General features: G+C 47.4%; 1 protein-coding gene across 9 annotated transcripts in view; it reads right to left on the minus strand.

The window, feature by feature from the left end:
* LOC123762597 (gamma-tubulin complex component 2) overlaps window positions 1-13,974 on the minus strand; it is a 195,518-nt gene that overhangs the window by 109,972 nt on the left and 71,572 nt on the right. For all 9 annotated transcript variants that reach the window (XM_069299919.1, XM_045749240.2, XM_045749203.2 and 6 more), the window contains exons 11-12: window positions 12,840-12,990; window positions 6,779-7,009 (exon numbers count right to left, since the gene is read on the minus strand). In XM_069299919.1, the coding sequence (XP_069156020.1) occupies window positions 6,779-7,009; window positions 12,840-12,990 (382 nt within the window). The remainder of the gene's footprint in view (window positions 1-6,778; window positions 7,010-12,839; window positions 12,991-13,974) is intronic.

Below are 13,974 nucleotides of genomic sequence, written 5' to 3' on the forward strand. Positions count from 1 at the left end.
CGTGTTCCACCCGTGCTGAAGAGTTTGTCTTTGTTCACCCTGGCAATTCCCCTGAGAATTTTGTAGGTGGTTATCATGTCTCTCTTTACTCTTCTGTTTTCCAGGGATGTGAAGTTCAGCTCCTTTAACCTTTCCTCGTAGCTCATACCTCTCAGTTCTAGGACGAGTCTGGTGGCATACCGCTGAATCTTCTCTAACTTTGTCTTGTGTTTAACTAGGTATGGATTCCAGGCTGGAGCTGCATATTCCAGGATTGGTCTGACATAAGTGGAATACAGGGTTCCTGAACAATTCGATGGCAGACATAGAATGCTTCCAATCACACAAGGGTTTCTATAGGCCATTGCTCCTCGTGCCTCTCTAAGGGGGCCCAGGTTATGGCTCTTGGTCCCTGGTAGGCCCAAAGAGCTCCATACACATGACTGATGCCAAAGTCTGACATTAGCATATCAGCCTGGATAGCTCCGAGGAGCCTCTGGGTCTCACCCAAAAAAATGGTGTTTCATTACATTCAACGCTGGTTTTTTTAATATATGTGTAGTACAATCCATTCAGCAGAAAAAATTACTCATATTTTCTACATAAATAAAAAGATTCTGATAAAGGAAAAACAGGGCATCAAGTGCAGATGAAACACTTGTTAAAAAGTTGGCCATTTGGTTGTTCCCTTAGACAAGCCCCGCTCTCCCAAGGACAATAAAAGCAGGTTAAAAAAAAATGAATGTAATAATACGCCATTTTCTGGGTGAGCGTCGGAAGCTCCCTGGAGCTATCGGGCTAATGTGTGATATATTAGACCGGGTCAATCTATGGAGTTCGACCAACCAGGGACCACAAGCCAGAATCTGGCCCTTTCAGAGAGCTTGCAGGGAGCAGTGGCCCTGGAAAAACCTCCCCTGTGGTTGGGGGGTTTTCCTTATCTGCCATCAACCCAGACAGGCAAACAAGACAGGTACCTTTCTGGGTTAAACACCCAGAAAGGTAAGCAAAACAAAAAACCCCATGGTAAGAAAATAACAACTAAAACTGAAGAGAGAGGTAGAACTTCCTCCAATCCCAAGGAAACAAGCAAACATCATACTCCACTGCAGCGCTGCTCATCCGCTCAGCCCTCTCCTAGCCCTGCGCAGCCTCTCTCCTCCCTGTGCCTGATACTCAGCCCTCCAGTTCGGAAACTAAGCAACTAACAACCCAAAAAAACGTTGACCGGAGAGAGTGAGGGTTGCCAGGGAGCCTTCAGGGCTTACCCAGAAAATAGTGCTTCATTACATTCAATGCTGGTTTTCTGTGGGAAGCCCCTACTGCTCCCTGGTGCTACATAACCAAAGATAAGGAAAAGAGGGACTTACCCTGGAGGTGGCCACCACAAACTCCTCAACGTGAAGTCGAGACAACTGGCTGCAACCTGTGACCCAAAGCAACACAGGAACACCCAGGAGCAAGAACATTAACCAAATAACGGGGCGGTCAGGACCCTGTTCGACCTCTAAAATCCCCGCACTCAAATATCAGCCCAAGACATGTTGCCAAAAACAGCAGCCAAAGCAGCAAACTTTCCTAACGTCATGGGCACGAGGATAGACTGCAGGCTGGTTAGACTTAATAACCCTGCAGACGACCTGGGAGACCCAATCCCTGGAACAGAAAATGAGGGAAACCAGATCAACCCAAAGCGCATCCCCAGCCATCAAAGCCAAAGCGCGCAGATAACTTCAAAGAGCTGCAACTGGACACAACACATGATGCATCCCCCGGCCTAACCCACTAAGCATCAATGACCCAAGGACCACTCCTGCAAAGCAGCCGACTTGTTCTTCGCCAGAAAAGAAGGAGAAGGCTGCAACCGAACAAACCTACCCCCAGGACCAAAAGAGCAGAAATCCCTGCACCAAAGGAGAGCATGCAGTTCCTCAACCCAACCCCCCAGAGGCCAATGCCAACAGAAAAAGAGCCTTGGAAAAACAATTACGAACCGAAGGGGCCACCACAAATTGAGAAGAGGAAAGATCGGAAAGCATTCTGTCCAAGGACCAGGATGACTCTGGCGGCTCATGAGCAGGCCGGAGGTGAAACAAAGCACAAGAAAGCTTATGGAATGGGGCACAAGAGACATCCATCCAGAACGCAAGGTGGAGTAGCTTCATCAGCCCCGCACACTCCAGAATACGAGGCACAGTATACGAGGCGCACAATACGAGGCGACAGTATTAGGCATCAAATGACGATCCTGAAAAAGTCAGGACAGAAAGGACAAAACAACCCGATCTGATATAGAAGACAACCTACGAAGAGAGAAAATGGCGGAAAAAACACCAGGATACTTCATACTGTCGCCGAGACGAGGCTCTCAGGTGGGACACTATCAACGAAGCCACCTGATCACCATACAAATAGTGATAAACCGGAGTCAAAAAGACCAGACGCGAAAAGCAGAGGAGAAGACTGAACCAACCGTGTACCGGACCGGTCCAACCTGCTGGAAGAGGCAGAGCTGTGGAAAATGTCCAGGGGTCACACACCGAGCAAGCAGCGCCTGGAACCAGGGCTGGGCCGGCCACCAAGGGGCCATGAGGACTACTCTCCTATGATAGGACTCCAACCGAGCCAGAACCTGAAGCAACAGCTGAACCTGGGGAAAGAGGTACAGGTAACTCAACCTCGACCAGTCTTGCAGAAAGGCGCCCACTGCGACAGCCTTGCTGTTGGGGAAGGGGGCAACGTGGATCAAGAGATGCCAAGACCACACCGACACGAAGAGGTTCACATTCGGGAGTTCGTACGTCTGGCAGAGCCAACGGAAGGAGTTGGCGTTAATTGTCTATTCCATGGACAGAGGAATTGAACCGAGACAGACGATCCGTAAGGACGTTGGACACTCCCTGGATATGAACACTCCCTTGACATGAACCGCACAGAGGACCAAACCCAGAAGCCAGCAGACGAGCCACACAAAGCGACCAGCCCCAAAGAGGCAAGAACTGCATCGAATCCCCTCAGTTCAGGCAATGAACCACCAAAGAACAGTTCGAATGGAGCCGAATGGTCGAACCTTGAGCGACCTGAACCTTCCAAAGCGAACTCCCGCACAGTTCTGTGAGCCCGACAGAAGGACGGACCCCATCGCCCTTGGCCGGCATGGTGAGCACTGGTCACAAAGCCCCAGCCGAGAGACGAAGTGTCTGTGGACACATCGAGCAAGGGCTCGGGTAGGCGCTAAGATACTGAACTCCGGAAACCCCAAAGAGGAAGACAGTGACGCAGCAACCGACGCAAGGCCCCCTTCCTTCCGGAGGATGAACCCAGCGATTGCGAGACAAGGGGAAGGGGCGTCCCCGAAGGAACCAGAACAGACGATAAAGCCAAACCTGACCCAGCGGGTAGACCAGCACACCAAAGTTTAAACTCCAGCATCACTGCTCGAGCAACCGCCAAATGACCAGGGACCCCCCCCCCTCCCCATAACAGACGAAGGCACGACCACAGCTGCAGCAACGCCTCCGGAGGGAAAGACATGGAAGCGGTCTGAGAGTACCAAACAAGACCCAGCCAGGTTCAAACCTGGGACAGAATCAGATGGGACTTCCTCCAGTTCACCAGGAACCTGAACCCGGCGAGCTGGAAAAGAACCACATCCCTGGCGAGCAGACAAGCGGACTGACTGGGAGCCCACACCAGCCAGTCGTCAAGGTAGGCCAGGACCCGAACCCTTAGCAGAGGCAGACGGGCCACCACACTCCGGGTAAGACGTGTGAATACGCGAGGTGCCAGATGCAAGCCAAAAGGAATGCAACAAAAGCGGTCAACCCCTTTACGAGAAGCCAACCGCCAAACAGAGCGATCATCGGGTCGACCACAAGACGCCAGCTCTGAAGGGAACAGCGGCTCAGAAGCTAGCACCAATGGCCCACCTCGACCAGCGAAAACCCGAGCCCTGGCACAACCCCTCCAAGAAGGCCGAGAACGGCCGCCCCAGAGAACCAACAAGTTCAATATAGGATGACAACTAGATGAAACTGCCTGCAGAAACTGCGTGAAAGCAGCCTCTGCAAACAGCAACGGAAAAAAATGGAGATGAAAACCTAAGAGCCAGGGCCCAAGCAGATTCCAAAAAGAGGGCAAGCATAGCCTGATAGCACACAAGGCGAGAAGGAAAGAACAGAGGCACCGCCTCCTTCAGGAAAGGCGCAAACAGCCTCAACAGTGCGGCTGACGCCCTAGCTGCCGAGAACAGCACATCAGACGAAGGCCCAGAACTCAACATCTCCACATCTTCCTCAAGCCAGGCAGAAAACAGCTTGAGAAGGGAAAAGAAGCGCAAGTCCGAAGCCAAATGCCCACGGGCGTGCAAATCCTCCACAACCAAGGATGCTGAAAGGGAAGGAACCTGCACGTGTAGCTGCACAAGGCCAACACCCCAAAAAAGCATAGGGGTGAACAAGCATGCATTAAGGCACTCAAAGTAACCCCCTCCCCCCCAGGTAAACCTGCAGAACAGTAGACATTTCTCACCACTCAGGCATGTGGGACCAACAGAACCCATGCCACGCCCCCAACAAAAAGAAAGGGCAGTCTGCCAGACAGGGAGACTCTGTAACCCCAAACGTACCCAATACTGGGAAGAACCGAACTCAAAGAAGGACAGATCCACAACAGAGACGGAATTCGGGTCTTGCAGGAGGTATGCAGCAAGAGCCTCCCGAAGCTCCTTAGGTGAGATATGAGAGGCAGAAAACCTCCGGAAGGACGGTGCTGAGGAATCCAAGGGAGCTTGGACCCGAACCCAAATCATACTCGTACAGAGAAGGGGGAGGGGAAGTAAGAAAACCCCTCCCCCTGCAAAAACAAGCCCCGCAAAGAGAGCACTAACACCCAAGCGGGGTAAAAAAGGGGCCCAAGGCCCCAAAGGTCAACTCCTCCCCAGCCCCGGGATCCCCCAAATCGGAACCGAGGCGGAGCTGTCCTCCATAGCCTCTACCCCTGAATAAATGGCAGAGTCCGGGGAAAAGGCTGAAAAGAAGTGGGCCTCCTGGTGGAAGCCAGAAGCCTCGGCAAGAAGAACCAGCTCCAGCTTTGGCGCTTCGGGGGCTGCCCCCCCACAAAGCTGCCCGAGTCTCATTATCAACTAAACCCCTGCTCCAACTCCAAAACCCTTAGACATTTGGGAGCCAGAAGCAGGGGCAGAGGTGCAGGATGAACAAGAAGGGGAAGGACCAGGGAGCGCGGACTGAACCAAAGTCGAAGCGACTAACGCCCCCAGATTCGGGTCCCTATAACCAGAGCGGGGTAGCTGTGGGGCATCTGGGTGGGAAATCAACTTAGCACATTGCAGCAACCTAAACTAACATGCAACGTGGATGCTGCCTGTACCCCAACAGTAATGTTATCAGAATACTACTGGAGAACAAGCAGAGAACTCGACTCGCAAGACTCCGGGTCAAAGGTGTCGTTGACCCAACAGGCAGCATGACGGAGGCGAAAGAGATGACTGTCACCCTGAGGCAAGGACACACAGCAACCTTCGAATCTGCACAAGGCGGGCTGAAACTCGGAAGACACATCCATTGGTCCACCGAGCCCTAACAGGGTTTTCCATGGCCCGTAGCCTGACTGCTACGTGAAGGTGTTGTTAATCGGTTAAGAACCAAAGCTTACAAGGGGGGTTGATCACAACACTGAAACCCCTGCGACGTGTACAATCACGGGGTCCTAGCAGAGGGCCACCAAAATAATATAAGTGGAACTATAGCCACACCAGGTAGACTCACACCAGGCAAGAAAAACCAAACCAAAAGAAAAACCCCGCAAAAGTACACTCCCCAGAGGAAAACAGGAATTGGTCACCGCGTAAGTAGGCAGGCAGCACAACACCTTGATGTCCCAAACAGCACGATACAACTCCCTACCCAAGGCCAAAAAAGGGACATGAAAACCCCAGCTGCCTCAAATGCAGGGTAAATGCCGAGCAGCAAGAACCCCCATGGAAATGGTTATCCCGAATGCACCAGGGAAGGGAACCCTAACATGCAAGGGCAGTATTCACAGGATGCCTAGGGAAGGTAGCCCCTAAGTGCATGCAGCCCCGGCACAGATGAGGAAAACCTGGCCACCACACCCAAAAACGCTGCAGAGGTCACCCCGAAGGCATAACACTGCCTTGGAATCGAGGCCAGAGAAGATGTCTGCCTCGGACCACATTAGCTAACAAACTGGAGGGCTGAGTAGCCGGCGCGGAGTTCTACGGAGGGAGTTCTACGTCTCTTTTCGGTTTTAGTTGTTATTTTCTTACCAAGTGGAGTTTGTTTTGTTATGCCTACCACCTTTCTGGGTGCCTAACCCCCGGTCGAAGGCAGATAAGGAAAAACCCCAACCAGAGGTGGGGTTACCAGGGCCTTTGCTCCCAGCAACCTCTCTGAAGGGACCAAGTTCTGGCTCGTGCTCCCTGGTAGGTCGAATTCCATAGACTAATGCCCCGGTATAATATATCACACATTAGCCCGATAGCTCCAGGGAGCCATCGAGGATCCAAACAGAAAATCCCCATTTTTAGACTTTATCTTGCCTTAGTGTAGTAGGAATTGTGTAAAGTAACAACCAAGTAGCCTATATTCAAAAATCCATCTGAAAACCAAGGAAAATTACAGCTAATACTGTAACTTTTAGAAATCAAGAATAAGTGAAAATATAATTATACTGCAGCATAAAAGAAAAAACAGGAAGTAATTATTAAAACAGGGCACCAAGCCGGGAAGACTGTAGCAAAACTAGGAAGTAAACAAACCTCAGAATCCTTAACATTTGATTCATCAGGGTTATAGGTTGTAGGTCACATTCAATGTCATCTTTATATAGATCGGAATTGGCTGCTGATGTTCGTAGTGCTAACTCCAACAGTGATTCAAGTCTTGTGGGCACAACATCATCAATATTCTTACTCAACTCATCCTCACATAAGCTCATTAACTGGACAACAAAATCACCTTGGTCTAATAGGAAGTAATGTTTCACAGATCTGAAAAAAAAAAACATGATTCAATGTGATGAAATGTAAATTTTTTTTCCCTGGTGCTATACACTGAAATGGTTCCCATCTATGAAGTCGCGGCTGTCGTGGCGTTCTTAGGTCCACCTCACAGAGGTGAAGAGTGGTGATATTTCACCACCTCAACAGGAAAGGCATCCAGAAAGTCAGGGAGTCAAAACAAACCACTACTGGTGTCAAACCATTAGCATTGAACATAATGAAACACCAGTTTCTAGGTGAGCCTCGGAGGCTTCCTGAAGCTATCCGAACAGATATAGTGCTATATTTGTTTAAGGTCATTGGTCACAGAGTCCTTATGCCAGCCGGAGACCATGAGCCAGAACCTGGCCCCCTCTGAGAGGCACAGGGAGCAATGACCTATGAGCACTTCTCATTTAACCCTTAACCCTTCTGTTGCTAAGGGGTCCTGAGGAGATTTACACCCCTGTGCGTAAGACAAAAAAAAAATCAAAAAAATTATTTCGTCTTCTAAAAATGTTAATTTGTGTTCCCTGAGCATGGGAAAAATAAAAAAAAAATCGTAGGTGACATATTTTGACCGCAATAGGCCCAGGAAGTCTGGCAAAATGTGGGCGTTGATAGAGCCGTCGTCAATGGTGGTCACCGTCACCCAAGCTGACAAGGTGCAAGTTGCCACAAAGATATTATTACCAAATTATTTCAATGTCTCCGATTGATTTTTTCTTAGCTTTTGCAGTAATATTATTCAATAGTTTGTAGTGTGATAGATTTATATAATATAAGGGGTGAATCATCGCTATACTCAAAAGTATGGTGTGCTTATCAGTGATTCAATTATTATGTTCATAAAACAATAAACAAATAGTTTTGCTGTTATTACACTCTATACACAGGTTATATATAAGTATCTGCAGGTTCTGTTCAACATAATGAACTACTAAGTTGGTATTATGAGTCGAAAAGCAACTAGGAGTGACCGCCACACACCAGCCAGCCACTCGTTGCCACTCCCTCAACGCTTCACTCGTCCACTTTCTCCTCCCACCATCCTGTTTTTTATTTTATTCACTATATACAGATGTTATATATAAGTATCTACATGTTTTGTTCAACACACCTGTACAACTAAGCTGATATAGTTAGTTCAGGCACTAAGAGACATAGCTACACACAGTCAGCTGGCGGCTGCCTCGCTCACTCATGCAAGGTCACATGCACTAAACTTTCTCCCCAACAATACCGTTTGTGGTGTTACTGTATTACACTATTTACAGACGTTACATATAAGTATCTATATGTTTTGTTCACTACAACTGTTCAACTAAGCTGATATAGTTAGGTCAGACACTAAGAGTCGTCGCTACACACAGTCAGCTGGCGGCTGCCTCCCTCACTCATTCAAGATCACATGCACTAAACTTTCTGCCCCAACAGTACTGTTTGCCGTGTTATTACACTATACACAAATTATATATAAGTATCTATATGTTGTATGCACCGTAACTGTACACCTAAGCTTATAAGGTGCCCAAAGAGCATAGTGACCACCTTCTACACAGCTAGAAAAGTCATGCAGACGACACCACCTCTGTCACCCAAATGGCTCTCCCAACATAATCCTTTTGCTGTTATTACACTAATACACACATATATAAGTATCTACATTTGTGTTCACCATAGAGAACCACTGAGCTGGTAGGGTGAATGCAGACAATAACAGGTGACCACACAGTCAGTAAACGATGCTATCTCCCTCCGTCCCTCAGCATTACTCCTCCCACAGCGCTAATTACCACAACAATCCTGCTATTATCAAAATCCTGGTCATTTTTATCACAGTCAGGGGTTATCTGTAATACTGTCATCGCTAAATAATAGCAGTTACGTATTTATTTTGACATTTTTAGGCGATGCTGTGGTCACAAGCTGAACAGCAATGCTGTTAGCTCATGCTACGTGCACCAGCTTTGGTTGTTCCCACCTCACACCAGAGAATATTGCTCTCGATATTTTTTTAAACATGGCGTCTGTTTACAAGAGCCCTGAGGAAGCTAATGTGAACCCTGTGTAGCCGGGGGTCATATGAATCGTGCCTGGCACCCTATGGCGTATATATACGCCATGGGCACTGTGAGACATGTTACTCATGACGTATATATATACTGTATATGCCATGCGCAGCTTAACACTTTGGCGTACCCCGCGCGCCACCCTCCAACTGTGCGATATGGGACCCAGGGTGTCACGGGAGTGCGCGTAAATTCTGAAAAGTGTATACTCTCTTCAACTTTGTCACCTTAATTCTCGTCCTACGAGATTAAATTTGGTATCATTGTGTTCGCAATAGAATTCTCTACAGCACTAAATGCATATAAACTCCAAAAGCCCGGCTAATTACCCGCAGCAAACAGAGAAAATGCGAATGAGTTACCCAGGAGTGCGCAAACGCGATAAAATGTTTTCACTATTTTCACTCTGGTCACCTCTATTTTTGTCCCAGGTCTTTCATTTTGGTCTCAATGGGTTCGCAATAGAATTCTCTAGAGGAACATTAGCATATAAAATAAAAAACCTGGTCACGCTCCAACCCCCGACGAGTTGAAAACGGGCCACGCATTAGCCGCGAGTGAGCGCTCAGACGCCTTCCAGCTACACTCCCAATTCCCTTCCTTTTCAAGCCTTTCTTTCACAATTTTCTTCCTGGAAGGACCTTGTTCATGATCACTATCCATCGTGGAGTAAGCGTAGATAGTTTCTAAAGCCGCAGTAAGAAATATAGCCACCGAAAATAGACGAAATGTTCACATGTTTGAGATGTGAGGGGAGGCGACATTGGTCACAACAGTGGAGCGAAAAGAGTGGGCCGACATCGTGTGCCAAGTCACCTGAGGGCCACGAGGCTCAACAAAGAAAATGGGAAGACATCGGCGCACATTTTAAAACCAGTCCCAAAAAAATCGGATAAAAACCTGATTTTTGGCGATTATTTAAAGTGGATGATGCAATGCTGCGTCATCCCCGGTATTACCGCCTGTAAACGGATGACGCAATGCTGCGTCATGCCCGGGCAAAAGTGTTAAGGATTAAGAGGCGCTTGAAATGATCGTCTGCAACACCACTAGGCGCAAGAAAAAAAAATAACATTTTTTCTTTCTACTAAGATTGTTAAAATGTGTTCCCTGATCATGAGAAAAATAACAACAAAATCGTAGGTGACATATTTTGGCTGCAATTGGGGACGGAAGTCTGGCAAAACTGGGGCGTTGACAGAGCATGCATCCCGCTGCGGTCTGCTCCACCCGAACTGTCAGGCGAAGGTTGCCACAAAAAATATTATTACCTAATTATTTAAATGTCTCCGATTGATTTTTTATCTTTTTTTTGCAGTAATATTATCCACTATTGTGTAGTGTGATATATTTAAATAATAAAATGTGTGAACCATCGCTATACTCATAAGTATGGTGTGCATATTTGTAATTCAATTATTATGTTCATAAAAAATAAACAAATATTTTTGCTGTTAATACACTATATACATGCATGTTATATACAGTATAAGTATCTGCATGTTTTGTTCGCCATAACAAACCACTAAGTTGGTATGGTGAGTCCAAACAACAAGATTGACTGCCACACACCAGCTAACAGATGCCACCTCCCTCCTTCCTTCACCAACACCTGACTAGGCAACATTCCTCCTCCCACCATACTGTTTTTGCTGTTATTGCACTATATGCACACACGTTATATATAAGGTACTGTATCTACATTTGTGTTCACCATAACGAACCACTAAGCTGGTATAGCGAGACCAGTACAACGGCCGCCACGCACACAGTCAGCTGACAAAGCCCACCTCACTCAGGCAAAACTCCTCCTCCCACCATACTACGCACATCACAAATTCTCCCCACAATGCTGCTTTGTCAGAATCCTGGTCACTAAATCCTGTAAATGAATAATTTCCCACTAGTTCATTTTGTAAAAAAAACATGAGAAGTCTTTTCAAGATTTTTAGATGGACCAAACAATGGCAGTGTGCTGTGGCTAGTGCTGTGAACATCTTGAACAGCTTTGTGTTCACTGATATCTGAACACTGTACACAGTCTTCATCATAATCAGGCTCTTCTGTCATACTATCATTGCTAAATAATACCAGTTACATATATATTTTGACACTCTTAGATGATGCTGTGGTGTCAAGCTGAACAGCAGTGCTGTTAGCTCATGCTGCATGCACCAGCCTTGGTTGCTTACTCAGTACTGAGGACTTCACACCCAGGAATGGTGCCCGGATTTTTTTTTTAATGGCGTCTGTTTACTAGAGCCCTGACGAAGCTGATGTGAACTCTGTGTAGCCATGGGACTTTTAAATCTTATGCGATACTTTAAAATTTATATATGATGTGCACTGTGCAGGCAGTTATACCAAAATTGTATACCTGTACAGTGTATACAATTTGCACCATTAAAGGGGCGTATCGCAAAAGGGCCGGTGCAAACCACAAGAAACCAGAGCCTTCCATGGATAGCGAGCATGGTGCGAACCAGGACAAGAACTGGACAGGGAAGGCACTTGCAATCCAGAATACAACAAGCAATGCCCTAGCCTTCCTAACCATCTATAAGGATGAGAACGAGACCCACAAAAACAATGGTGGTCTGAGATCGGCCGACAAGCAGCAGCCACAGAGAAAAGATACTGAGATACAACCTCCTCAAGAAAGAAAAGAGAGGAGAAAGGGGGGGGGAGGTAAACAAGAGAGCGAAGGCTCACACCAAATCCAAAGACTAGGCCTACACAGCCAGCCGACACACAAGTCAGGCAGCAAAGAAAGTGGCCACTGCCTCTGGAACTATAGGAGCATACAGCTTGTAAAGGGTCTAAGTAGTGTACTCTTAAAGCCAGACTCGCACTACACCAAAGTGAACAAGAAGAGCTCCAAATGCAAAAACTCAAAACACTTAGCTGTACAGTGGAGGACTACATGACAGAGGCAACCCAGGAACCACTATACAGTCGTGTTACCTCGAACGCATCAACGTAAGAACTGACTACTCACACCTCTTAAGGTGGTGAGCCTCTTTCTTGAGGTTATCTTGAGATGATTTTGGGGCTTAGCTTCCTTGCAGCCTGGTCCTTGAGCAGGCCTCCTTTAAGTTACACATCCCCAGGAAGCAGCTGTAGCAGCTGTCTAGCTGCTACGGGCTGCAACCTATTTACTGCTAGGTGAACAGGCACATCAGAGTGAAAGAAACTGCCCATTTGTTTCTGCCTCCACCAAGGATTGAACCTGGAATATTAGGACTACGAATCCCAAGCGCTGTCCACTTAGCCGTCAGGCCCCTCCCTGCAAATGAGCGGGGAAAGTCGGGTGAACGAGTTCACGCTAGTTTTGAGAGATTTGATCATTTGTTTACATGGGGGGAGTTTATTAGGTGGGTTGAGAGGCTTTCGTCTCTTTTGAACCAAGCTGGGGTTTGTTTTGACTCACTGAATTTCTAGATGCCTTTCCCAGTGAGGTGGCAAGATGTCACCACCCCTGCGTCTCTGTGAAGGGGCCATGTTTTGGCCCTGATCCCCAATAGGTCTAACAACTCACCAGCTGATGCCACCTGGTAGATGGGAACCATCTCAGTGTATAACTTCAGGGAGCCACAATGGGCTACCCACAGAAAAAATATTCCTGTAATATCAGATGCGATGAATCACTTTAGTTTCACTTTCTATTTATGGTGGGATTTAGTAACCAGATTCTAGAACTGAAACTCTTTACTTCATCAAGACAGTGACAAAATTTGTTTCCTCTAAATGAACTACAAAACTCTAACCTTAATCGGCCCATCAGGTCCTTTTCTTTCATCAGCAGCTCCAGTAGTCGCTTGGAAGCAAAATTGTATGTTCGTTCAATCACTTCTGCATATGACCGATCACGCACACTATATACAAGTTCCTCTTGATCTGGACACACTACACTATGATCTGAAACAGAGAAATAAAAAATCGGCATTGAATGTAATGAAACGCCAATTTCTGGGTGAGCCCCGGTGGCTTCCTGAAGCTACTATATCTGAAAGTGTGCCATACTACTAGGTTCCATCAGTCATGAAGTTCTATAGCCTGGGAACCACAAGGGAGAACCTGTCCCTCTCCCCCTCAAAGAGGCACAGGGAACAAAGCACCAGAAAATCAGCAAAACAAAAACTACAACTGGCTTTAATGACACAGAAGCCTCGGGAACAGCTATGGAACTACTCCAACAATGAAAACATATGATTGAAATTTTATGAAACTAGCACCAGCTCATTTGCCCCTGCTCCCCCCATCCCAGTTTGGGAGAAGGGAAGCAACGAGGGGTCAGCTGGCTGCTGCTACTTCAGTTCAATGATGATGTTAACTCCCTGATGACCTAGAGGGAGGGAGAATGCTTGGAAGTTACCAGGGCTTACCCAGATATTGGCATTTCATTACATCCAATGCTGGTTTTCTGGAGAGAGCCCCTTGTGACTCCCTGGAGCTAATTACCCATGGAGAAGAGTCAATGGGCAAGCACCAGAGGAGGGAGAGCTGTCAACATAACATAAAAGAAGAGATGCCTGGCCAAAAAAAGTGACCCAAGACCACCTAAGGCTACTATGGCCGCCCAGGCACACCAACAGGAAATAGGGCTGCCCAAATCTAGGACAGCTAGAAACCTCATGCCTGAACAACAACCTAGGACAGGGTTGTGAGGATATCAGAGAAAATGGCAAACTTCGGAACCCCATGGGCAAAAAGAAAGACCTCAGTCTGGCAAACGAAAAAACACTGTGGTTGACAAAAGAAAGAAAAGCCGTGGTAATGGGGACCCAGGAGGCTGGATCAACCTACAAGGCACCCACCGAGGCAGAACTGGCGGCAAGAAGAGCGAGGCATAAAGTTACAACCCGACAACACAGGAAGCACCCCTGGCTAAATCAATGAACC

Source organism: Procambarus clarkii, chromosome 5, assembly GCF_040958095.1.
Source record: "Procambarus clarkii isolate CNS0578487 chromosome 5, FALCON_Pclarkii_2.0, whole genome shotgun sequence".
NCBI classification, from domain to species: domain Eukaryota; kingdom Metazoa; phylum Arthropoda; class Malacostraca; order Decapoda; family Cambaridae; genus Procambarus; species Procambarus clarkii.